The following is a 27,955-nucleotide window of genomic DNA, read 5'->3' on the forward strand; positions in this document are numbered from 1 at the left end:
CTGTCAAAATCATTATTTTAGTAGTGCTGATACAACAACTCTCTAGATCATGCCACATATTAAACATGAGCCAATCTTTAATTTAATTGAATCTCATAACTATTTTCACTTTTAAGTTATTAATTACACCGTAGTTTGTTTTATATTACAATAACAGAGTCAATATATTCATTATTACTTCTGTTTACTGAAATTTTTTGTTTCCAATCATAAATGAGAAATACGATTATGTGGTCAACTATTTGCTATTTATTTTACTACCGGAAAGTTCTGTTTTTCAATTGGAATGATGAACTGAAACAGGCCTACAGGTTATAGAAATCCTGCTTTATAAATTATAGATCAGAGCAAGCCCATTGTGTCTCATATGAACTGTTTCGTTAGGGAGCCACTCATTCAATTACCAACGCATGATCAGAAATTTTTTCATGGCAAATTCATTGACATAAAGTAGTTCATGTGACAAATGTCTTAATTTGCCGATATTTAATCTGTGTGATTACATACAATTGGCCAAATTCCAAGATTACAGTGTTTTGTTATCTCTCCTTAATAATGTGACTTGATATTTATCACTTTTTGTACTCATAATTTGTGGCTGTTTATATCTGTCACTGTATACATTTATATATACATGTATGTTATTGTTTTGTCATTCTTATAATACTGTTGTTCAAATTTGTACATTATCCAATAGGACAGCGGTTCTATTTGGTCAAATCATTGGGTTTAGTGTGTCAATCTTAGAAGTTTGGTTTAGTTCATTCAAAGGCAACATCAGAAATCACACTGATTTGGAAGGTCATGTCTTTATGAAAAGATATGTAAATTGTTGTGAAGTCATGCATTGTATTGATTTTGTTTTTTGAACACAGCGATGTCAATGCACAGTTTAGTTTGGGCACCAGTTCAACTTAAACCCGCCTTGAATGTGAAAAAAAATCCTATTTTATCTATATAAATCTCAAATTTTACCTGTTTGTCTGTCTGTCCTCTGGTATTTCCAGTTATAGCTATTAAAATCTTGGAATTAAAAATTCGCATTCTGCTGGACTTAGACTAACGAAGATTGAGACCGCAGGTTTGCAATCCAATTATCTAACCACGAGACTACAAAAGCTCTTAGAAGTATACATTTCTTTATATAATATACACTCTTTTCTCGTTTTCACAACCAAAATGACGTATTAATTGAAACTCTATGAACTATTTTAACTCTATGAAACACGATGATTTTTAATGTTTTTATGAACATCTATTTCCCATTTTTCGTAAAGTTCAATTGCTATATCGCGGTCAAGGCCAATTCTTTTCACGCGGACAATTGTATCATCTCGAGTAGAAATAGCCTCTACATTCTCTCTCCGTTCGGTCAGACAAAGATAGTACGATACCTCAATTCTACATTTGCACTAGTATCAAAAAGTACCTGTACGCCGTATTCAAAGTTTTGATGGGTAGCTTCTGCTGGAACAGTAACTTTTCTTTATACACACACACTTCTATGCACGAATTGTTATTATTAATTCAACATATTCAGGATTTTTATTTTTTCTCAGTTCCTATTAATCGTATCATTACCGCATTATATTTTATTGTAATCGTAGCAAAACCAATTTAATTTAATTACTACTTGCTAATTATTTCACATTTATATTTAAACCCTTTTATAGTTGTTTTATTTTTATTCTATTTGACCTGCAAAAATTCTTTTTTCATGATATGAAGTTTTAATGTTACAATTGTTTGACAAAGTTTAACAACCTTTTAAGTGGTTTTCATTTTTCTCATAATTTATTTAAACTTCCCAAAACACTTTTCTCATGATATGAAGTTTGAAAGTTAGAATGGTAACTGTTGTTACGTATTAAATAAAAGTAAATTTGCTGTGCAGACTTTTATTACCCGGGCAATGCCGGGCATTCACCTAGTTTTCAATAAAGAAGGGTTTGGTGAAAGCGCATATTAAACCAGCTGGGTTCAGTAAGTCCTGGTACTGTAAGTAAGACTGGTACCTTTTACACAACAGGAGGAGAGGAGGGGGTATGAGATACATGCCCGACTACACACCATCATGGTTAGTTTGGGCCACAGGCAGTTAGTCAATTAGACAATATTGTTAAAAAAGCATGGTTACCTAAAAATATATTTCAGATAAAATTGAAACTACAATAGAAGGCGGCAATGAAGGAATTGTCTGCTCCTAGACAATAGTATCTGTTTACATAGAGTTAAGATATAAGATATGTTTCCGGGTCAAGGTTGTATTAAACCTAAAAAAATAGTAGGCATTTAGCAACAGGGTGAATGTGGGTGGTATTCAGTGCATTGTTAAGTTTTTGTGTCAAACCACTAAGGGAAATTGTATGCATAATGCATTCTGGGTGCACAGGCCCCTGGTGCACAGTTCATACTACCAGCGACATCCTGCAACCCACGCCAGAAACCGTAGAAAAGTTCAATTTGCTGAGCTTTGCCAGCGACCACCACTGGTAGAAATCTAACAGCTGCCACTAACTAAATCCTTCAAAAGAATCCTACAGTCTCAGCCTACAGTCTCAGCCTGCGGTCTCAGCCTACGGTCTCAGCCTGCAGTCTCAGCCTGCAGTATCAGCCTGCAGTCTCAGCCTACAGTCTCAGCCTACAGTCTCAGCCTACAGTCTCAGCCTGCGGTATCAGCCTGCGGTCTCAGCCTGCGGTCTCAGCCTACGGTCTCAGCCTGCGGTCTCAGCCTGCGGTCTCAGCCTGCGGTCTCAGCCTGCGGTCTCAGCCTGCGGTCTCAGCCTGCGGTCTCAGCCTGCGGTCTCAGCCTGCGGTCTCAGCCTGCGGTCTCAGCCTGCGGTCTCAGCCTGCGGTCTCAGCCTGCGGTCTCAGCCTGCGGTCTCAGCCTGCGGTCTCAGCCTGCGGTCTCAGCCTGCGGTCTCAGCCTGCGGTCTCAGCCTGCGGTCTCAGCCTGCGGTCTCAGCCTGCGGTCTCAGCCTGCGGTCTCAGCCTGCGGTCTCAGCCTGCGGTCTCAGCCTGCGGTCTCAGCCTACAGTCTTAGTCAGTCTGAATACATGATCACTAATAATAATAATTACTATTCTAGTGATAGTGAATAGTATAGTGAAATACAATAGTATTGTTAGTGTATACATGTACCTTACTTGCATTACTCCATACCTTACAAGTGTTATTACATACCTTACTAGTGTTAGCACATACCTTACTAGTGTTAGTACATGCCTTACTAGTGTTAGTACATACCTAACTAGTGTTTGCACATACCTTACTAGTGTTAGTACATAGCTTACTAGTTTTAGTACATACCTTACTAGTGTTAGTACATACCTTACTAGGGTTTGAACATACCTTACTAGTGTTTGAACATACCTTACTAGTGTTATCACACACCTTACTAGTGTTAGTGTTAGTATACACCCTATTTGTGTTAGTACATACCTTACTTGTGTTAGTACATACCTAACTAGTGTTTGCACATACCTTACTAGTGTTAGTACATAGCTTACTAGTTTTAGTACATACCTTACTAGTGTTAGTACATACCTTACTAAGGTTTGAATATACCTTACTAGTGTTAGTACATACCTTACTAGTGTTTGTACCTCACCTAAAAGAAATATAACTTTTAATGATGGTTTTTGATTGAAGTTTCACTGGATGTCTGAAACTCACCGATACCCTATGAGTGGAATTAACATTTGGCTCCTCTTCAATTCCTTCTGAATTTGGCTGTAGCTGTTTAGAGTAAAAAGAGATTGGTCGAAGTAGGCTTGCGGGTATCAGCAGTTGCAGGTAACACCCCCCTGCAATATGTAGTCATTTCTGCGCGTGAAAAGAGTAAACATGAGCAATAACTCTCCAAGCAACCATTATATTGATGTCTAAGTCTGCTCATTAGATAAGTTGACAGTTTATATCCATTACAATGTTTATACTTATTCTAAATGGTATGGGTGTTTTGTTGAACTAAAACTTAGCTTCTCTGTAGGCACGGCTAATGAAAATAGAAGCACTAAGTGATATACTATAAGTTATAGAGTCTTTGATACAAATACTAAAAAAAATTATGATAACCATGGTTGTGCATGCTAATATTATCAAGAAATTGTGTTTGGTAGCTGTATACAATTAGATGCAAAACCTGGCAGCATATGATATTGTTTGATAGTAATTAGTAGCCTACATTCGATCTAGTGAGTGGCAGCTATTAGATAACAGTTAGTAGATAACGGTTAGTAGATAACGGTTAGCAGATAACAGTTAGTAGATAACGGTTAGCAGATAACAGTTAGTGGATAACAGTTAGTAGATAACGGTTAGCAGATAACAGTTAATAGATAACAGTTAGCAGATAACAGTTAGTAAATAACGGTTAGTAAATAACAGTTAGTAGATAAGAGTTAGTAGATAACAGTTAGTAGATAACAGTTAGTAGATAAAAGATAGTAGATAACAGTTAATAGATAACAGTTAGCAGATAACAGTTAGTAAATAACGGTTAGTAAATAACAGTTAGTAGATAACAGTTAGTATATAACAGTTAGTAGATAAAAGATAGTAGATAACAGTTAGTAGATAACGGTTAGTAGATAACGGTTAGCAGATAATAGTTAGTAAATAACAGTTAGTAGATAACAGAGTGGTGAAATAAACGGTTAATAATGTTGTATAACGTTATATAATGTTATATACATTATAACATTATAAACCGTTACGCAATGCTATAAAGCGTTATATAATGCTATATAATGTTGTATAGCACTTTATAACCTTCCTGTGTTAGTCGGATACATGTAGAGTAAAATAAATAGTACATACCCACTAATAAAAAGGCTCCGCTATATTCATAGTTGTCAAAGAGATATCTATAGACATAAGGAAGAAGAATCCATCCTATTCCTGAGCCACTGGCAATAATACCGACCGCCAGGGCTTTCCTTTTTCTAAAGTATGGGGCGCTGACAATGAGTGGGCCAAGAAGCATAGCACTCTCTCCCATACCTGTCAACCAAATCGCATGTAATTTTAGAGAAGCAATCATGAACCAAATAGTAGTGTATAAAGGAGTTGTCCTCACATGAGAAAGGATAACTCTAAATGAACTATTATGCAATTGATGCTCTAACTACTACTTAGCTTTTTGATAGCATTTTCTAATACTAATTCTAATTTTCTTTTAAAAGTCATACAATATAGGTATGCATTTCATCACTTTTTGCCGCATACCATGCATGTGCAACTACGTTTAAAATGATTGCATCTCAAAAAGTAGTTAGTAGGTTCATTGTTTTCATAAATCATGTTTGGTAGTTCATAAAGCATATATGTACGCCGCAGCAAATGCATGCCCTAAGTAACAGTTTCATTTTAGGGTGCTATTACAAACATTTACAAACAAGTTATATTTGTAATCTGGCTTGAAACCATCATTGTGAAAAAATAATACATACAGTAATTAAAGTGTTTAGTAAAAGGCTACTTTGTGCTGGTTTCGATCTCATGACATTCAAATCAGCACACTGATGGGCGACTAATTGCATTAATCAACCACCATGCGAATTTGGAAATTACACAACTTTATTTGAAAATGTAAGAGCTCCCATGCTGCCCGAAGAAAAGTATGTGTCAGTGCTGCTTCTAATAGAACTGGAATGCTTTAGACAATAACATTATTAAAATAAATTGTGTTAAATAATGTTAAAGAGATCGTTGATACGATAATCTATTAGAAATTCTTGAGTGTATCAACATTCTCTACTAAATGGCTTTCTTGTTTTACAATTCCTTTCAGTCAGTGACTGCCTGAAGGCAAACTGGAAAGCTGCTGTCAGCCACTGATTGGAATTTAATTCCCCTTAAAATAATGAAAAAGACACTTGAATTTAAATTGCTCTCTAACTGTCTCACTATCTTTTTCTATCTGTCTGTCAATTTGCCTTTATATCTGTTTCTCTGTTTTGTCAATGATATCCAGCTCCCAGGGCTGTATATACAGTATACAGGTTGTATACAGGGGGCTGTATATCATTGGTTTCATTATCTCTCTTTATCTGTGTCTCTATCTGTCTCACTATCTCTTTCTAGCTGCCTTTTTATTTGTCTTTCTGTCTTTCTATCTGTCTATTTGTTTCTCTACCTGTCTCTCCATCTGTCTTTCTCTCACTCTCTCACCCTGTTACCTCCAACAACTTATAAAATGTTGTTCTCAGTTCAGTTACAACTATGTAACCAGCAGATAAATGTGTGCAACCTCTTGCGGGAGGTTTTAAGAAGGTCTCGTACTCGCGACACACCAGCATGCTACAAAAGGTTGTTACAGCGTGTTCTATTGCAGCTATTTTATTTTTCTATAAGAGCTATTTTAGTTTTCTATTACAGTTTTTCTACGTTAAGCAACATCGTTTTCTATTCCTTGGCACCAACATACTACATCTATCATCGTTGTTTCAGTTTATCAACTTTCTGTTACTACAATCTTCAATTCACTATTCAGACTCCTCGGCAGTCCTATTAGATTATCAACTTATAAAAACTTTCGTTCAACTCAATCAATAATTCCTGATTTCTGTCTTCTTTTGTTATTTTGGCATGTAACACAAGACATCATTTGTTGATATCACTAATGCCAATGAAACGTTACATATATACATACATATAAGATTATGCAAACATATACACATACATACAAATACACATACATATATACATACATATATGTATATACGCGTGCAGCTCAACTAGAGATCATTCTTCCCTGTGCAAGCCGGTCACTTATGAGCGGGCATGGTAGTTCCAGTTGCTCAAACCAAGGAATTCCTAGCTCATTTTTTAAATTTCTTGTTTATTATCTAACTAAAGGGCTAATAAAAGTGAAGCAGTATACAGCAGGCCTCATTACAGTCCACTCCAAGGTCGAAGCCTACCTAGAGGGTAGTGCCTGGCGACACAGTTCACTATATAGGAACATAAATGAAGCATCACAGGGCAGTTTAACGACGTTAGCTAAAAATTGTAGAAACTGTTTTTTCATAACAGACTCACACTGTTGGAGATTCTGATATTGGCTTAGGGAAAAAGATGGACTAACCGAGAAATAAAAAGTTTAAACCTCGAGTACTTATATATTCATATTCACACGTATTATTGTAAAATGAGTAAAACATTATTTTAGGTAATGAAATATTATTATGTTTGTACTTGAAGGGTGTTAGAAAGACTTGAAGGGTGTTAGAAAGATTTGAAGGATGTTAGAAAGACTTGAAGGGTGTTAGAAAGACTTGAAGGGTGTTAGAAAAATTTGAAGGATGTTAGAGAGACTTGAAGGGTGTTAGAAAGGCTTGAAGGGTGTTAGAAAGACTCGAAGGGTGTTAGAAGGACTCAAAGGGTGTTAGAAGGACTCGAAGGGTGTTAGAAGGACTCGAAGGGTGTTAGAAGGACTTGAAGGGTGTTAGAAAGACTTGAAGGGTGTTAGAAAGACTTGAAGGATGTTAGAAGGATTTGAAGGGTGTTAGAAGGACTTGAAGGGTGTTAGAAGGACTCGAAGGGTGTTAGAAGGACTCGAAGGGTGTTAGAAGGACTCGAAGGGTGTTAGAAGGACTCGAAGGGTGTTAGAAGGACTCGAAGGGTGTTAGAAAGACTTGAAGGGTGTTAGAAAGACTTGAAGGGTGTTAGAAGGACTTGAAGGGTGTTAGAAGGACTTGAAGGGTGTTAGAAAGACTTGAAAGGTGTTAGAATGACTTGAAGGGTGTTAGAAGGACTCGAAGGGTGTTAGAAGAACTCGAAGGGTGTTAGAAGGACTCGAAGGGTGTTAGAAGGACTCGAAGGGTGTTAGAAGGACTTGAAGGGTGTTAGAAGGACTTGAAGGGTGTTAGAAGGACTTGAAGGGTGTTAGAAAGACTTGAAGGGTGTTAAAAGATTTGAAGGGTGTTAGAAAAATTTGAAGGATGTTAGAGAGACTTGAAAGGTGTTAGAAAGACTTGAAGGGGTGTTAGAAGGACTTGAAGGGTCTTAGAAAGACTTGAAGGGTGTTAGAAAGACTTGAAGGGTGTTAGAAAGACTTGAAGGGTGTTTGAAGGACTTGAAGGGTGTTAGCAGGAATTGAAGGGTGTTAGAAAGACTTGAAGGGTGTTTGAAGGACTTGAAGGGTGTTAGAAGGACTTGAGATCTTTTCTCTAAATACTCAGCCAACATGTTCTAGAATACTTTTGTACTGCTCAGTTAGCTACAGAATTCGTGAGAGCAAGGCAAAAACAATAGGATGAAAAGTTTTCTTTCCTTTCATTTCAGTTGGCACCAAGAATAAAGCAGACAACTTTATCTAACTAATCAGATTTTATTGTAATTCACCAAACCTGAATGCTTGTTTGAATGAAGAATTGTAAAGATGATTTTGTTTGCATGTATGGTACGCAGGTTGCGAATATGTCAGTACGTATTTTATATGTTTGAGCAACATACTCTTTACTAAAATTCACCTGCTAGAACAGCGCGCTCTCAAAATGTTTTTAACAGAGTATGTTGCTGTTAGAGCATCATTCTCTTCAGAATAAAAGTTCGATTGTCAACTCAGCTTGTGTTGCACCTCAAAATTAAGCTTGGTAATGTTGAGCTGCATGACATAAGAACATAAAAATTCAGTCTCTATTACTTACCAGAGAGAATGCTGTGTGTCAAAAACATGGCGGGAAGGGTCCTAGAGTAGGCGAGTCCAACATAGCCAGTGATATTGAGCAGCAGGCTGATCATTGTCACCACTCTACTTGTCAGTTTAACTATGAGGATTCCTATCAGAGGGGCTGTTAAAATATGACATGTTGCTACAGGTGCTTCTCAAATGTAGAATATCGAGTGAAAAAATAGTTCTAATTATACATATGCCCAACAGTGGCATATGACTTGTAATGAAAGGCACCTTGGTGACCCATATGCAATTCTAAACACTACGATATGAACAGCAGGCGCTCAAAATTGGAAATTTTAGGAAAAGAGCATGATAAAAAAATATATGACCCTAAAATATTAGCAATTTTACAAATTAATAGCTGTTTATTCTTACTTGTATCGTGACAGTCCTATGTCATAAGTGATCAACATATGTAATAGCTATGTGCACAATTACTGCCATACAAAAAGTGCATAAGTGGTGCAGATAGTAGCTCGCCTGCCTGCAAAGCTAAATTTGTGAGTTCAAATCGTGTGAGATGCATTATTTTTTCTCGACATCTAGCTGTGGCTATGTATGGACAAAAGTCTTATTACACTAAAAACTAACTGAATACTTGGCGTTGCACGAGCAATAAAAAATAAGTTTTTCATAGAAAACTTATTTTTAATTAATCAACATAACATAACGTATACAACATTTACTACTTTAACTTTCAAAGGAAAGTATTTGTATATTTCTGTGTGTGTCCGGCCAGTGCATAATTCCAATATTTAAAAGCTCGAAGCATAGCTAAAACAGATTGTTGAAAAATATATTTTACTTCACTATATATCCGCTCAAAATTTAAAACAACTTATAAAAAGTAGCTCGTAATGTCGTCACCATTGGCTAAGTTTCTTTACCCAATGAATTTGCTAGTAACTTAAGCTAGTAATTTAAGCTAATATTTTAATCTTTACTATAATAAGAGCCATGTCTATCTGAAACAAGCTAAAAGCATTAAAAAAAGATTGCACCTCACAAGAAACCACTACCACTAAACCATACAGCCATCTTGCCACGCTTCAGAGTAATTGTGCATATAATCATTCCACATCATGATCTCTCACGGAGCACTGGACTGTAAGTGTTCATATTTTAACCAATCGCTATTAACTAGACATATGAATGACGACAGACAGATGGACAAACACTTAATTTTATATACATGTATATAAATTATGCCAAAGCTAAATCCAGACTTGTCTCCCTTGGTCTGCCCTTTACAAGGTGGCATACTGAAACGCTCCAACAATGAGACTTTGTTTGCTTCCTATGCAATAATTCATATATTTCTAGCATAGCTGAAAATCGTAAATGTGTATAGGTTTATATTTTTATAACATTCAAGTATGTTTGGTGAAACAAAATTCAAACTTGAGAAGCAATGAAATTTGTCTACTCATGACACGGCAATCATGATGCAAGCATGACATAGCAAGGTAGACATTAGGATATAGTTGATGAGAGCTGATACTTGCCCAACATCGCTGCCAGAGTGTATTTCACAGAAAACACCCATATTAGTGTAGAAGTAGGATAAACCTCCTCAAATTTTTCTGCTACTTCCACGAGCAGCACGCCCTGAACTTTGATACCCCCCGCTCCAAATGCAAATATGCAGCAGCTTGCTACAATACATGTTAAATATGTGCACAATTATATGCCTTAAATACACAAGATATTGTAAATATAAAGTATGAAAAATCAAAATGTATTACATGATAGCAAAGCGCAGAGTGTAAGATTGTAGTTCTTATGAAACAATTGGACAGAAAACAAATTATTTCCAAAAAAAGTCAAATGCAGATAAAAATGTATTTGCATTGTACAACGCAACGCAAACAGAATGACTGAAAAAATGGTTTCAGATATGTCACAAAATAGCTAAAGGAATGTGCAAAATCATGCAGGCACAATAAATGTTAGATGCAACCCTTCCCTACTGCAATGGTCAAAGGTTACGTACCAAAATTGGTTTACTATGCATCTTGGACCCTAATTTCAATAGTTATAAATAATAACCTTCACATTTTAATTGTCACATTTTATGTACTTTTGCTAATGGAATGTTGTTAACATTTTTGCTATTTTTTCAGGATGAAAAGTCTTAATTGTGCGAGTTCAATGCCATTCCTGCCACTTGCTACACCTGTCACCTTTACAAATCAAACTCATATTCAATGTTTAAAAGGATTGAGCTGTAGCCACTAGACAACAGGTGCTCCTAACATCAGCCAAATTAGTAAAATCATAAAATTTTTCACTCATGTATCACAATTGTACAACTGGCAGCAGTAAAAATCAGTCTTTTTGTATTTGATCAAGAATATAGTCAGGTCAGCATTTTATATTGATTACTAAAAAGATTGGGTCAGCATCCTAGCTACATGGGAGATGATACCTAAAAATACTTACCGGCAACAATGACCCAGGCCCAGCCCTTGTCTATTGGTAGATCTTCAGTTCTGTCTCTTTCCATTGTCACTCCTTCACCAATTGCCTACCTGTAGCTCAAGTCAATGACAGCCATGCGGTAAATGGTTTTTCATGACTTCTAGAAAAAAACTGGCAGCGAGATGCTGAACCATCCACAATGCTAAGGTCAGCCTAAGAACGTCATCTGGTAATATCTCAATTATGGACCTGCCAAAAATGTAATGAATTTGAAAGAAGAGCAGAAGGTGCTCGATGTTACGGCCAGTTAAACATTTTTCTTTCCATCCAACATTGTGCCAAATTTCATTGCGATGACAAGGAGCTGCAAGTGACAGAAAATACCAGCCGAGACATTCTTCCACTTGTTCATCTTTAGCCTGAATTTAGACAAATTCCACATGATCACTGCCCAGGAATATCATCAGAAACTGTAGACTTCTTGACATGCACCAACTTGGCAGTTTCTGTTTTATTTGCTTAAAAAAATCAAAAACAAGAGTTTTTTTATTGTAACTGTTGGTAGAGAAAGTTTCAATGCTCGACATTACAACATTATTTTCAGCAACCAATCAGCTAGCTGCTTAATTGCTGAAGAAGGCTAATTAAACTCAAGGTTCTCACATTCAAAAGTTGAAAAGTGTAAAATCTAAACTGCAGAAACATTAAAAGAGATTCTTCCTTCCAGAATTCAATAAAAGACTTTGACTGTCAGTTTTTGGTGTTTGTAAGAGTTGCCTTCCCTTTGAAAAGGTGCATACGTAACAATTTTGGCGCTAGAAAGTTTACTAGCAATTTTCAAAGGCCAGGTATTTAATCTCATTTTATAACCATCTAACAGCTAGAAAATTTCTCTCACAGCCAATGTTCATTGATTTCATTGCTTGCTCTCGTGATAATGATAGTAGCAAATAAACAGCTCTGTAATTAGTATTGTAATATAAATTAGTTGTGACCAGATTTTGCTACTGATAATAATCGGCAATGGTCAAAGCCAGAACTATTATGGCCCTTTAGTTCAATAGAGTTATCTCTCTTGTCTTGATAACCACTTGGGACACTTTAAAGAAATGAATAATGACTGTGTAAATTATACTTCCTCTAGATGCAATTTACAATTCAATACCAAACAGCTGTAAAATTATGTTATTGATTGATTATATGGGCTAAATCCTGGACAGACATCCTACCACTGTACCACATACATTTTTATTTATTAGAATCAAACAAAAAATGTATGTAGTGTGATCATATCTGTAGAGATTGTTATCTTTAGCCATTAAAATAAATGTTCAGAATTTAGCCTACATAATCATTCAAATGCATAATTTCACAGCTGTCTGGTTTACATATTTGAAAACAGAACAAAATGAAGTTCAATTTAATATAAAATTTATGCTTATTGACTAAATTCACCATAAGTAACAATGCTGTAATTAAGCACTTGAATTTTCCAACAAGGGTCCAGTTTAAATCACACGCTACTGTAGATGTAATTAAAGAGTTGCCTTACCTTTAATCATACGGCCTGTCTGAGTAGTTGATGACTAGGCGGTTTTGCTGTGAGAATACTACGCTAATTAGAGTAAATAACTAGTTGACAGAAAACAGGAGTGTGTGACAACTCCTTTAACAGAGCTTATTTATATTAATTGAACATTAATATAAATATTTATGGCATTTACTGATGTGGTCCTTATGGCAATTAATATTATTGAACACGCTGACAATAATAGAATAGCTGGACAGCGCCAGCTATATACTAATTCACATGCCAAAAGAGTGGAATGCCAGTTCAACTCCGGCTTACTCCGAGTTGAGAAGTTTGCCAGCTATCCTAGACGCTGTCAGGCCTCACTTTTACATATCACAGTGAACTGAGAAAGAGTCTGCCTTAGTTCTATGGCACTACACGGAGAACCCAGTGTATTCAACATGGAAATTGCTAGAACAATGACTAGTGAACTAGACAAAACAAGAAGAAAATGTTAAAAACAAAAACACAAAATATATCTATAGAGATTGCAATAAATAAAAAAAAACAACACAAAAGGTAATCAAATTTATGTACTCCGACATAACCTTGAATAAAGTTCAACTAATAGATGAAACACCCCAAAACCTTATACATTCGGTCTCTTGAAATAATCACTCTTACAACTTGAATAAAAAAATTCTTTAACTGGGTTTGCATATTATGCCAAGAAGAGGTAAAGGAAAACGTTTATGAAAATAAAAGGTATGCTCCATTTCCAGGCATAGAGTGACACACCAAAAATGCAGATAAATAACGCCAATAGTAATCGTATGCTGGCCGTGTTCGCTGGTCTAGGCCATACCCAGCTGTCTACATTAGACAACCATAAAATGCACATCTATGACTGGATAACAACAGTTAATGACCCCTCCAGTAGGCAGAGCAAAGACTTGACCAACCAAACATGAAGTAAATGAGATACTTAACAGAAGTAAAGAAAAACAATAATACTACAGATATGTAAGAAGAAACTTAAGAGATCATATATAACTATCCACTATAAATAATCAAATAAAAGGAATGCTTGTAAATACCTTATCTACGGGAAATAAAAATGAGAAAATGTAGAAAGACAGTGAACAAGAGTGCAAAGATTGAGACAGAATTTGAGGATGTTTGCGATAAAGGAAATGGGGGGGGGGAGGGAGGTGAAATCAGTATGGCACATAATAGAAAGGTGCGAAAGAGTTGAAAATGCACGCGAGAAGTGAAGAGGTGTGAGGTAGAGGATGGGTATAAGAATGGAAAATGCTGAATATGGGCAAAAAGTTACGATACTAAACTAACAGATTAGACAACAAACAGAGAAAGAATGTGAGGACGCTGCCAGCAACAGTAGGACTGCTGTCAAAGACAGTCGGATCGAACTTAAAGCAGCCACTCTCTCCTTGAACCACTGTAAACATCTGAGCAGCGCAAAATTCTTCTCCACTGGCAAATGAATCGGCTGCAAAAGACACGCAGCAGTCAGTTAGTGGAACTAAAACTGTCAAAATGCCGACGCCATTCACAGCTTGAACTGAACTGTTGCAGCTCTAGCTAGGCCTGCAGCTCAAACTGAACTGTTGCAGCTCTAGCTAGGCCTGCGTATGTAGTATGTGCATATCTCAGGACTGGTTCAGTACAGACGAAAGTACAGATTAAACGAATGCGGAAAGTTGAGATAATGTAGGTAACTAATGACAGGCATTAACATGGGATGACCAGACAGCAACACGTTGAAGCTTCCGACAATGAGCGATTGATTTAGGAGAAATAGCAACCAACAACAAAAGTTTACACAGACATGGTTCTAGTTTGTTCAGTTCCACCGTCAGTCAACTGAACCTCAAAATGAATTGGACTTATTATGAACAGGGAACATATATTTACATTATACCATGTAGGCTATATATTATACAGACAAACAGTCGGTGTAATCATAACTCGGAATACAACAATTGTAATCACAAGACTAGAAAGCAGCAAACAGCAGGAACATCATTAACTTTCCAAGATTCTGCCATGGTGTTACTACAGTGTTACTACCCTGTTACTGCTGTGTTACTACGGTCTTACTATGATGTTGCTGCGGTGTTACTACTGTGTTACCATGGTGTTACTACTGTGTCACTGCGGTGTTACTATGGTGTTACTACATTGTTACTACTGTATTACTATGTTACTACCGCGTTATTGCGATGTTACTACTGTGTTACTAAGATGTTACTACTGTGTTACTGCGGTGTTACTACTGCGTTACTGCGGTGTTACTAAGATGTTACTACTGTGTTACTACTGTGTTACTGCGGTGTTACTACGGTATTACTATGGTGTTACTACATTGTTACTACTGTATTACTATGTTACTACCATGTTATTGCGGTGTTACTACTGTGTTACTAAGATGTTACTACTGTGTTACTGCGGTGTTACTACGGTGTTACTATGGTGATACTATGTCTAGCAACAGTTTCTTATTTCACGCAAAAAGAATAAAAATTCTTGCTGTAGCGGAGCAACTTTATAAATATAATGAGCTCAACGCAAATGAACCTATGCAAAAATGTTTAAAAGCGATGCAAGCTTATATTACTACATCAATGTTTCCTCCCAAAATCTGTCTCATGAAGTAGTTCATAACACGAACCTTTGTAGCCATAGCTACATGCCGACTAGTTTAAATATGCAATTGCCTTAAGTTTTAATGTACACAGAAGTCACATAATGACCGAGAGGAGATAACTCAAAGGTTATAAAACATTGACTTTCGGTGATTTGAGAATTAAATGTTGCCTTTCCTTCCAAAGTGGTACATCTTTGAATAATCTTAGAAAGTTTACTTGTACTTTTGGAAAATTATTAACAAAATATCATATTATAGTAGCGTGCAGGTGACAACTAGCGGAAAAACTAAGCATGAAAACTAAAGATTCCTCTGGTTTTTTAAACTCAGATGCTGCCATTACTGAGAGAGATCCTGCTGACTCACCTATAGTGACGCCGTTATATGCAGCCTCTCCGCAATAGGTATAAACATCGGCACAAAATGGCTGACAGATTTGTACAGTTCTGCAATAGAGAGAAAACAAGATGGTCAGCCACCTTCCTACATCAGTCTGATATTATTGGCAACCACCCCAGTAGACACGTAGAACTCATGCTATGTGTATAACATAAAAAACTAATATTATCTACGATTCACTTTTGACCAACGATGACAACAGGTTTTCATATAAGCAAAATTTATATAAAATATAAAGATATTTTCACTTGTAACAGATATACAGAAGTCACTCGTATAAATTGGAACTGTTTATGAAACATTTTAGATAATTCATACAACCTTTAACAACTATTTTGGGAATATTATCGCTAGCTCTTTTAACAACTCTCTATCTAATATGCATTCACTTAACCAAAGAGATAGTTTAAATGTCAAAACAATTTATTTCACTCAATCGACTAAATGTTGCCCTTTTTATGATTCTTGTGTGGCATAAATTTAGAAAACATTTCTGTTTGAAATAAATGGTCAACAAAGTATTAAAGAACGTTCCTTCAGCGATTAAACCCCTTGTTTCTGTAGTCTGGTTTATCATCTATCTATAGTATTCATGTACGTAGATTGTTTTCATGGTTGATGTGTAGCAATTTTTCTTAACAAAATATAGCAATACAATTAGCTACGCTAATGTTATTTCTAGTATAAATTTTCGATGATCCATTAATGAATACTTGCCTAGATGGAACGGTGTTTTGGCGGCTGGCTTTAAGTTACAGATGGCGATGCTGGTAAGGGGGGGGGGAGGAAGGGGGGGGGGGCTAGACATAAAAGCACTGAATAATTAACCTCTGTAAGCAGTGGGTTGGTCAATAACATTCCTAGTTCCTGGTAATTCAAAACAGTCACGATTCACTTTTGGTAGCGTACAGTCTATTATGATAGTGACAGAATCTATATCAGTGACTGTCACAATGCAAAAGTGAGTTTGGCACAAGCGGATTTGAGAGTGCTTTCGAATGCGCGTGACAAAAGTCTGTAAATGATTGGGGGTGGACAACAAACTGTCAGTTAGACCTAATTCTACCCGTAAACCGAAAATTGCTCTATCGATTATAGGACAGCTTGTGAAGCAGTCCATTAACCACATTTAAGCATTTACCGAACACTTTTGTTCTATAGCCAGTTACCATAGCCCAGAAACATTAAATATCAATCAACACATATAGACACAACACAACACAACAACAAATACACAACACAACAACAACAAACACAACACAACACAATAGACACATACACGTATCCATGTCAATCACACCTCCACTATCAACCTTTCTAGACACATATTCATGTCAATCACACCTCCACTATCAACCTTTCTAGACACATACACGTGTCCATGTCAATCACACCTCCACTATCAACCTTTCTAGACACATACACGTGTCCATGTCAATCACACCTCCACTATCAACCTTTCTAGACACATACACGTGTCCATGTCAATCACACCTCCACTATCAACCTTTCTAGACACGTGTCCATGTCAATCACACCTCCACTATCAACCTTTCTAGACACATACACGTGTCCATGTCAATCACACCTCCACTATCAACCTTTCTAGACACATACACGTGTCCATGTCAATCACACCTCCACTATCAACCTTTCTAGACACATACACGTGTCCATGTCAATCACACCTCCACTATCAACCTTTCTACAAAACATTGCAAAGAATTGCAGCAGATCTGTTATAATTTCAACTCCTTTACTACCTATTCTCTTTGCTTCTCAAGGAATTAGTTTTACACTCAGATTATGTTACACTCAGTATTCTTTGCTGTAAAAGCTAAAGCCTTTGTCCTTGAACTAACTTCAATTTTAAGTTATCAGAAATCAGAAGATTTCACACAAGAATTAATGCGTTGAAAGTAGAGAAGCTATGTTTAATATTTTTATAGCTTAGTAAAACCGGCTGCAAAAGAAAACCTATCATTTATGCAGTTTACCTAAAAGGCAAAACCCTATTCTCTAATATGGAAATATGGTTATCAGAAATATCTGAGGTCTGATGTTGAAGAATTTCCCTAGCAAACACACGTTTAGGTGGCAATTTAAATGTTTTCTTTTCATCCATCCTAAGCAGAGAATATAAAAAACTTGGAGACAGCGATATTACACTACGAGTTTTGAGTGAAAAGTGAAACGACTTCTTCGTTTTGTTTTGACGAAATGACAACCTAATATCCTAAATCTATTTGGCAAAATTTCAGACGAATCTGTAATTCTATGATCGATGATGAATGTTTTTGTATAGGTACTAAGGATTATAATGGCGTGCCACCAGAATAAACATTATAGGAGAGTCGCATGAATGGCGTTCCATAGTGAAAGAATTGAGAGGAAACTGAATGAAATCTGAACACCCTACTCATACAACTATGTTTGGGGAATCCTTAAGAAGCTAGTAATGCATGAACATTCTATAGTAGTATGATCATGAACAAATGCTGTACACATCCTTCACTTAATTCTGCTACAAATCTGTACGAAGAAAATACCATCAAGCAGCGGGTGTAACCTAGCTTTCTCTTGCTGTATGATATAACCCTGAGTAAGACTCACGTTGTGTACCAGTTGGCCTGGTTGGGGTCACAGAAATAGCACATCATATAGTTGATAAGATTCCTACAATGACGGGCTTTAGCTACATCCATCCCGCTAGGAGTATCTAGGGGAAGCATCCCTTGAAAGACTGAGGTTACCTAAGATATAAACAGCGCACTGTCTATAGTATTTACAGAGCAAGCAAACGAATATAGTATTGATGTTCAGCCACCGCATGACACACAAGTCAAAATATATCTACAGTAAAGGGGAAAGACGAGCCAACACTTCTGCTAACAAGTAGATGATTAAAGTCATACTTTAACATATGGGATAATGCGGTCTGGGACTCAGCTCGTATGTCAATTTACTCACATCCTAAAGCACTATTTCGTCTATAAAATAATCCAATACAAAATAATCCCACACAATGCAATAAAAACCACGTAAAACAAGATATTACAGTAAAAAAACGCGTTTTTAATTGTTATTCAGTACCTACACTAACAAAGTAACAAATACCCATTTAGTTGTTAAAGTCTGCAATAATATGCAATATCAACATGTACACTACTGTAAGTTTTCACCTTCGAGACAGAGTTATTGGCTAACAGCTGTCAGAGAGAGAGAATTGATAGCAATGGGCTCGCCACACTAAACTTTTGTGACGCTACGCAACGGAAACTTTGAAACAACCTTACAAGAGTTTAGCTTACTAAACACCTGAACTTACTAAACACACGAACTTACTAAACACCTGAACTTACAAGAGTTCAGCTTACTAAACACCTGAACTTACTAAACACATGAACTTACTAAACACATGAACTTACTTTAATTTTGTCATCTTACTTTTTTATTATTTGTTTCCGGTTTGACGCTTTTTGCCTCGTGGTACCATCAATTTTAACCGACCTTTTCTTTTAAAAACCTTTTTCACACTACTTTGGGGAGAAAGATCAAGCGATGCTGTTCTAGAAAGCGCCTCTTACATACTTAGCCATGTAATGGACATCAAAAATCGGCTCGTATGCTCGTATCTCAAAGATTACTCATATCTCAAAGAAAAAATTTGCTTGAAATTCTGCTCGTATCTCAATTTTCTCGTATTTTGAGGTATGTCTGTATTACATTATAAGTTGAGAACAGCCGCCGCCTTGTGACCTAACCCACTTGACCTGCAAACAACAGGTTGGGGTTCAGTTCCGTAATAAGGCTACTGGTAGTAAAAGAAATGATATCTAACCTTAAATTGCTCTCGGCAACTGGGTATGTCTCCAGTCATTAACCCTGTGAGGCCCATACACAGAAGCTTTGCTCTAAAAATTTTCAAACTTTTTGGATAGTTTCCAGATATATGTATGAGTGTTTTTCTAATTTTTTTATTTTCTACAACGACCCTGACCTGAGATATTAAATGTTGCACTCACGCAACATTGGGCTTTAATGCTACCTATATACATTACGCATTAGACAATAGTGTTATGAAGTATTTGAGCCAGTAAAATAACTTTATTTGAATAAATAAACGGTAAATGTACTTATATACATATACATGTATACAGATACATACATATACATATATAGTACATATATTGAATATATATACATTCAGTATATATAAATTGTATATATACATACATATACGCATACATATATATGTATATATTGTATATATGCATACATATATGCACACACACATATATATATACATATATAAATATATATAAATATATATATATATATATATAACACAAGCATATAAGTTTACATCACTGTTTGGTACAAATGGACTAAATCCTGGAGCAATATCAACTGTTCCAAAGTAACTATAGCTCTCCATTCGCTTGCAATGATAGGTACGAAAATAATTTCGTTTATCAAGAAAGCAGAGACTATTTCACATTTTGTAGTAGTTATTTTCTTGAACAGCTTGCCGTGACTTCGCTTTGGAGCCTTTATTGGCCAATGAGCAAAATTGTCATAGTGAACATTGCACGGACCTCTTCCAATTTTTTAGCTGGTGTAAGGCATAGACTAGCATCACCTGCTGCAGCTGGTCGTCCTTGTTTGGCAGCACCATTGACATGGATGAGACTGCCGGCAACTTCAGCTTGGAATTCTCTTCTATTTAGTACTTTATTTATGGTAGCTTGAGAAGGCGACTATCACTTCTGTAGATATTCCAAGTGTTGATTTCGGCTACCATTACAAATGTCGTTACAGGTAGAGATATCATCACCGGCTCTTCATGGCAAAATGATACTCTGCTAAAAATAAATCTTACAAATCACTGCCTCTCATATTTTTATGTGGTTGTATAAGAGCAGGCATGTTATAGAAATGATGCTCTTTTGACGACTTGTCCCACTATTTGGCTTGAGCAAAGGGCTGTACACCAGTCAATGAGGAGAGAACGGTGATAACTTTGTTGTCACACTATTTGACAGCAACCACATTGTTGACCTCCTTTACCTAGCTGTCATAAGATCCTTTACTATCTCGTTTGAGGACTTTGCATTATTGAGCATGCATTCTTGAACCCTGTTGGTTCGAACAGTATCTGTATAGAACATCCCAGTTTTATTTAGCTCAGAGATGAAGGGAATAGCAATAAACAAGTTGCCTCCGACAATTTTGTACCTCCAGTTCTTTTGTAGAGTAGATGTTAGCTTGAGCACAACATCAGCTTCTTAGCCCAACTCCATCTGCTTACCATCACCACCTTGGTATACTTCAGTCATGCAAAATGCCACTGACTCCTGCTCGACGCTAGATCTTGAAGCGCCATGGATGTGGCTTACTCTTTATGTATTGTCGGGTTTTATTTACAGACATTCATTGCATATGGCACCTATCCTTCGTCACATTTTCCAGAGCTCGCTAGCAAATTCGTTCCATCAACTCTGCTTCTCATTCGAAGGCAATTGCTGTTGCTGTTTGAAGTGGAAGGCTTTGAATGCATTTTGTATCTACAAACTAAAACAGAATATTTTAAAATACTATTCATCTAACACCTAAAATCGCCCAAAAGAAAGCCTACACACCTAACTATCATGCTATATCAAGTGAAATAATTGCACAATTTTGTATCATTCGGAAATACCAATTTGCTTTGGTAGTAAATGACTAATAGCAGTAGTACTAGTAGCAGTGAAGGTAACCTGGTAATATCACTTCAATGGTAGTCAGTGTACCTCTACTACCATCTTTACAACACTAAGTATTATGCTCATCAACAAGAATGAAGAGCATTAGCCCTAACAATGGTCTATTGGAACATCCGATACTAACCCCTTGGCTTGCAGCTTAGCTATGTAGAGCCCAATGTTGCACTCCTGCACAAGAAATTTTGAGCTCATATAGATAGAAGAAAAAAAATTTACTTCTTCGAAACATTTAATATGTGTAAAAATATGGTCAACATAGAACCAAAAAACAGAAAATGAGTAATTCCAACTTACCTCAAAGAGCTATAAATCTTTGCCTAAAAAGTTGCTTTCCTCATGTGTGGTCAACTCTCAATTCCATGGAATGTTCTAGAGTTATGTGATGACATCACGAGCATGACATCCAATCAATTTTGGGTTTAGGGTTGCATAAAGATATGTAAGAAGCCACTTGAGAATAATATTTGGCTATAAAGCATTTCTAGTTGCTCTATTTAGTTTTGAAAATTGTGTTGCACCAGTGCAACAAGGGGCCCCAGAGGGTTAAGTTTTCCTCGCCACTGGAGTCGGACATAACCCAGACAGGATTACAGAGCTATTGTTTGCACAGCAATGCTCTAAGAAAAATGCACAGCCTTTACTTGCAGTACCCGATCTTCGAGGAATTGCACACACCATGCAGCTTTTACATTATAAGTAATCAGCAATTTAATGTTCAACCTAAATGAAGCCCCGAATTTTTCTTTGGCACCTAAATCGATAAAGAGCGAGAACTGTCAACAATTCAAAACACACATGTGAGTTTGCTGCATCATCAAACAACTGTCCAATAGACATGACGAGTCTGAGAAGGTAGTTTGAAGTCGCTAAAAGTGTTTTATATTTGATAGTAACACCATTTGGTTTGGTAAGGGTTTCACATTCTGTGGTATGCACAACCACAGAATCTGGGCAACTGTGTGAGATCGCATGATGCCAGAAAAGTATAACTTATCTCTATCAGAGTAGATCCTTTTTTGATGTAAGACAGAAGACCCGCCTACCCTAACTAAGCAAAACAACTTACTCTATTTCATCTCTACAAACTCTCAAGTTTCCATATGATGTACAGCTTGTACCAAATTGGTAAATAAATTATTATTCATGTATAGTAGTGCTAATATTATGATTAATAGTATGCTAATAGTGCTGTGCGCCGTAAGAGATCGTCAGGTGTAATAACTATGTGCACAATAATTCTAAAATCATGCGTGATCCTGCTATGAGCGTAATTATTCCATATTGCAGGCAAGGTGGTTAAGTGGTGAGTTGCCTGACTGCTAAGCCAATATCCAAAATCAACTCCATGAGATACATTTTTTTGGCATTACATTGCTGTGGCAGTACAGTGTGCCGTGAGAGATCGCTATGTGGAACAAGCATGCGCACAATTATTCCAAACTGCAGCAGAATGGGTTAGTAGTTCAGGTTGTAGAGTGTTGGCATTAAACTGAAAGTTGCAAGTTCAAATCTCAGTGAAAGCAATCTTTTTTCCTAACCTCTAAGCGTGGCTTCGGAGAGACCGACACGGCTTTTATTATAGTAAAGACTGTTATTTTATTTATTATTCTCACTAATGAAAGCTCATTCCTTGTGCTTGTAACTGGAGTTGCATTTGGGAGATCGTAAATCATGCCCAGCAAATATAGACTACGAATATGAATCAGGATGACTGTAGTAGTAGATACTGTGCAATGCTCCCAAAACTAAATCATGAAGTGTCAAAAAACGAGCAAAACAGGTAAGAATGTGAGTGTCTACCTCAGTACGCTTGCAGCATGAATACTGGCTATACCATGTGCAATTTCTGAGTCCATCCTCCGCGGAAGGCGGGCGAGCTTCATCTGCAATGAGTTAAAGCCATTCAGCAGTGAACTGACAACTCTAAGCCATAAACAATGAATGTAACTACAAATAACATTAGAAATCAACCATGGGTGAAGGCCAAACAGAAAAATACGTGTTATAGTATTAACTCTTATATGGTTTAGTAAATAATATGAGACCAATGACCTCAGATGATTGCAAAACAAAACAATGGCCTGAAGTGCAGATCCTAAATGATGAGACAAATATCTTTTCTACAAAAAATCTATGATTTTCCTTACTTTGCTGTATCCACATTAAAAGGTTAACCGACAGTGCAAATACTTAGTGCATTAACAAGAGCATATAACGTTTAACATTGAGGTCTCAATCATAGTTTATTGAAATTTCAACTAAATAACAAATTTTATCAGTATTTTTAAGTCATGAAAACCGACAGAAAAATTGCAATTTTTGCTAAATATTGACTGGAAACAGATGCGACGTTATAAAATTATATTAAAATGCTTTTCAAACTAGATTATCTAAAACTGGTCCATTCAAAATCCTTATTCAGGGAAGCAGAGCATTGATAAGTTTTAACAGAGAACTTCCAAAAACTGCTGACTTTTACGGACAATTTCGTAACTTCCCATTTTTGCGAAAGAATTTCTTGCTAGCACATTTTACATTATGTACGCACAAACCGATCAGTGTAATTTTATAACCACCGTGAAAGTTTATAAGTATGACGCAGAATTTTTTGGTTTTGGTGTAAACTGCCAAGACCTTGCGTTGTAATTATTTGCCACATTGGGTTATCATAACAATGTGGCATGGCGATTAGATGGTGAAAGATGTTCGGATAAGAATGGCAGCCAACAGAAGTGCTCTTGTCTCGTGATAATGCATTGGCTAATCACCAGTGTGGACATGTTAATTTGTAAGCCTGTGTTTGACCGAAAAAATTACTCCCTCCTGTCACAGCATGTATCGGTGCTGTATCGGTGCTGTATCGTGCTTGTATCGTGCTGTATCGTGCTGTATCGGTGCTTGTATTGTGAGTGTTTCCGGTTTCTTGTTTTTTTAATATCCAAATCATCACTAAAATGATATATCATGATCGTACTGGTATAACTAGATGTAATTTTAAAATGCCATCAGTTAAGCTTTAACTCAATCAAACAGACCGAGTTTTCAGAATTTATCAACTCATGGGAGAGAAACTTTATCGGGTTCAAAGCCACTTTTAGATAATAATTTGATAAAAAGCTATTGTGACCAAAGTCCTATAAATTATAATAGCTAGCGCAGACAAAAGAATGTTTACCTTCCTATATCACTGTATTATTCACCTTAACTTCTTCAATGCAAATAAACATGAATTAATATCCATAAAAAGCAAAATTGAGATATTGCTAGCATGATAACAACACATGATTCTTTTCATCAAACACCCAGCATTGAACGTCATCCAAGATTTAAGTATACTATAGTGGAATGACTGTAGCAAAGAGATGACGAATATCAATGATGTACTCATCTGTAAGCCCTTTTCTGTATTGATTTTTGACATAATGAAGTCAAGGAAGAAGTTGTTCGAACCAGTGCAAGTTCTTGGACATACTCGTGCAGAAAAGGCCTTTAATCGTCAATATTTCAGACAAAGAAGTACTTGATAGGGGTGGGTATGTGAGATCCTTTAACAAGGTCAAACTGTGATGAGTAGATGTAATCATTTCTAAGATCAAGCACTTCTAGTTGACAGTGAGGAGATAAGACTTATCGATTAATATTGCTGAAAACAGACATATCTCTCTCTATATATTTTTGAAGCGTAAAATTCTCATTTGTCTTCTCTCAACTGTGATTTCCTCATTTAAAGTTGACCATGACAACCATCAACCGTACGATGGATTCACAAATCAGCTCAATTTCCCCTTGCTGTTTAGCCCTAAGTTCATTAGCATTAGCACAACATCATATTCACAAAAGATGTAGTCGTTAAAAATTGAGCATCACAGCTATTTTTCTCCCAATCTATAGAATTCTATTATCTCAGTTTGCAGAATGAAAGCTCAGAGTAGCATTTATCACTTCAATAATCAGGGACTTGAGCAAAATATGAAACATTGTCATAATCTGATTTAATATTATTATTGAAAGTGACGACCCTTGTGACGAAAACCCTTTTTACTGCTCTATTCAATCTCATCCAAGGGTTTTGTAAAAAATTTGTTTAGCCTAGTATTTGTACCAAAAACAAATTCTACTACTAATATAACTGTGAGCGTATTGTTACTAAGCCTGAATTTCAGATAAAGATTGATAAGGAATTCATGTCTAATACCTGCTAAAATGGGCAAATGTGTTGTTATTGCAGTAGCTTTGAGAGCATCAACATTTATTTATTATTAGGTAACTTTTTGTGGTTTTAGCAACTCTTTTAACTATTATAACAACAACACAGACAGAAGCTCCCATTTTAGACTTTCAGCAGCAGTAAAATAATGAAAACGGCCCACTTCTCTATATGCGCATGTATGAAGTATTGGTTACAACAAGTATCGCTCAAACAAATATTTGACTCTACATCTAAAATGATTTGCAACATAAAACATGCAATGTTTTTCAAATCTGCCAACCAGCGCAGCTGTGCAGTTTTGTCCCATGATAAGCAAATAGTATTAAAGTGCCTTCATAGTACCTTCCACTTTTAGTTTTACTGTAATGTATTGTAAGGAAGACTAGGGTGGGTGATAGTACTGGTGACAAGAAGTAGATGGTAGTACTTTCCTTGTCACAAAAAATTATAGAACACAAATTCAAAAACATATTTGGATTTATTCTTTAAAAAGTAGATGAGGACCACATCAGGTACAGTGAGGACAAAACTAAAATGGTGCAAACAAAAGGCCTAAAACAAACAAAATCAAAGAGACTGAATAACAAGTAGGCCTACATATGATATGGAAAAAAATATGTGGCAAATATTACATAAATAGCAAAAAAGTATAAGATATGTTAATTTACAGCTCATCCCTTAAACTACTCATTGTACTGTCATGCCATGGCTTCACTTTAGCAGTAATTAGGTTTCTTATATGTAATATACAGTAGGTTTTAATCTTTTACCTTTATATAGTTTTATATAATAACTTTGTTTATATATATATATGATATATATATATGATATATATATATAATTACTGGACGTACTTAGCATTAAACGTTCAGTTTTAAAATAAATTAAACAAATGGAAGTATATCTGTACCCTAATCCTGGCTTGGAAATGTGACAGTTACACGAGAAACCTCAGAGTGAGTTAATTTTGTTTGTCGATGTTAGACTGTAATTAGTTTTGGCATAATTGTAAGTGTTAATAAGTAATTACTGCATAACCTTGCCTCACATGCGCGTTGGTGCATAAAATAAAACATCCACCTTCTGGATTAAACAAATAAGTAGAACAGCGCTTAGTTATGTAAATTACATACAGTTAAGAGTTCAAAATGTGTTAACCCCAAAAAGATTACTGTGGCAAGTCGACAGTTATAATTTGATTAAAAAAATTGTAGTATTATGTGAAAATATTCAAAAAAGATTCAAGTCCAATATTAACTATGGAAAGGGAATAGTCAGAAATGATGATTGTAAGGTAATGATGAGATGAGTCTGAGTATGGTAAAGAGAAAGACGTTTGATGAAGTGATGCTATGACTAAATGCACAAGTGAATAACTTGGACCTTGTTTATGAGCAACGCTATAAAAAAACCTAAAGTAGAACAAAAAGCTATAGAAGTACAAAATATGGCGATACACTTTTAATAGCAATTGTTGAAATAGTCTTTGAAATACTGGAATTCTCTTTCAAATATTTTTAGGCAGATCAGAAAGTTACTTTTAGTTTATGGACCGTCAGAGACTAACTAACCATATTCAAATGGAGATGAATACAGAGCGATGATCCTACGAATAAAACTTTAAGCATAATTTTGCAGTTGACAACGATTTTGGTTATCCATTTAGTAATTCATCATTTAATCGAGTTTGATGTGTAGTCATTTTTATTTTAGTTTAAGAGAAATAACAAGCACGCATTCGCAAACAGCGAAAGTCATTAGCAAATACACAGCTAAAATTACCACAATTCATTGGAATCGAATACATGTATTTAAATGCTAAGAAGGACAATGAAATATGATATGTCAGGAACGCATTCCACGCGTATTGATACTACTTCTTACACCTTTAGCAGCTATTTATATGCCACATTCATTTCTAGTCAGTGCTCATTTAATATAGTCTAATGCTAACAAAGCTCAAAAGAGCTCACACAGAACGCTCAATAAAACGACGCAAAAGATTAAGACACTACTTACAAACAAAGGGACATGTTTTTACTTCTTCTTCAGAAACTGCAACGAGTGACGATGCTGATAAAAAAACATGAAAAGCCAGCATATGGATAAAATACCGCATTTTAACTGCTAGGAGCGGGTCTGAAAAGTGCTCAGTCGTCAACTACCAAATTTCAAAAACAGATTTTGTGGTACTCGCTGTCTGTAGACTGTTCTATTTAAAAACTAAGATAATATTACAAACATTTCCGACAATAACATAGCTCGCACTTTTTCCACAAATTTCTCAATGAGACTG

General features: G+C 36.0%; 2 protein-coding genes across 2 annotated transcripts in view; both read right to left on the bottom strand.

Moving 5' to 3' along the window:
- LOC137408600 (monocarboxylate transporter 12-B-like) overlaps positions 1-8,756 on the bottom strand; it is a 14,660-nt gene extending 5,904 nt beyond the window's left edge. The window contains exons 1-3 of the mRNA XM_068095181.1: positions 8,655-8,756; positions 4,822-5,004; positions 3,676-3,806 (exon numbers count right to left, since the gene is read on the bottom strand). Coding sequence (XP_067951282.1) covers positions 3,676-3,806; positions 4,822-5,004; positions 8,655-8,748 — 408 coding nt within the window. The 5' untranslated portion in view covers positions 8,749-8,756. The remainder of the gene's footprint in view (positions 1-3,675; positions 3,807-4,821; positions 5,005-8,654) is intronic.
- A 4,285-nt stretch (positions 8,757-13,041) lies between these two features.
- Positions 13,042-27,875, bottom strand: LOC137408190 (riboflavin-binding protein-like). Its single transcript, XM_068094595.1, has 5 exons — positions 27,679-27,875; positions 23,250-23,332; positions 18,298-18,437; positions 15,652-15,731; positions 13,042-14,127 (listed from the first exon to the last, which is right to left on the bottom strand). Exons 1-5 carry the CDS (start codon positions 27,776-27,778, stop codon positions 13,958-13,960), a joined length of 573 nt encoding a protein of 190 aa, XP_067950696.1. The 5' UTR covers positions 27,779-27,875; the 3' UTR covers positions 13,042-13,957.
- Positions 27,876-27,955: the final 80 nt, after the last annotated feature.

This window comes from Watersipora subatra, chromosome 11, assembly GCF_963576615.1.
Source record: "Watersipora subatra chromosome 11, tzWatSuba1.1, whole genome shotgun sequence".
Classification (NCBI taxonomy): Eukaryota; Metazoa; Bryozoa; class Gymnolaemata; order Cheilostomatida; family Watersiporidae; genus Watersipora; species Watersipora subatra.

Bases quoted from the DNA above. Each gene is read 5' to 3' on its own strand.
- LOC137408190 (XM_068094595.1), bottom strand. From the start codon at position 27,778: ATGCGGTATTTTATCCATATGCTGGCTTTTCATGTTTTTTTATCAGCA. The intron at 15,732-18,297 runs GTGAGTCTTACT...TCTCTATTGCAG, and splicing joins CAGGCCAACTGGTACACAAC to AACTGTACAAATCTGTCAGC. The intron at 14,128-15,651 runs GTGAGTCAGCAG...TGTCTTTTGCAG, and splicing joins ATATAACGGCGTCACTATAG to CCGATTCATTTGCCAGTGGA.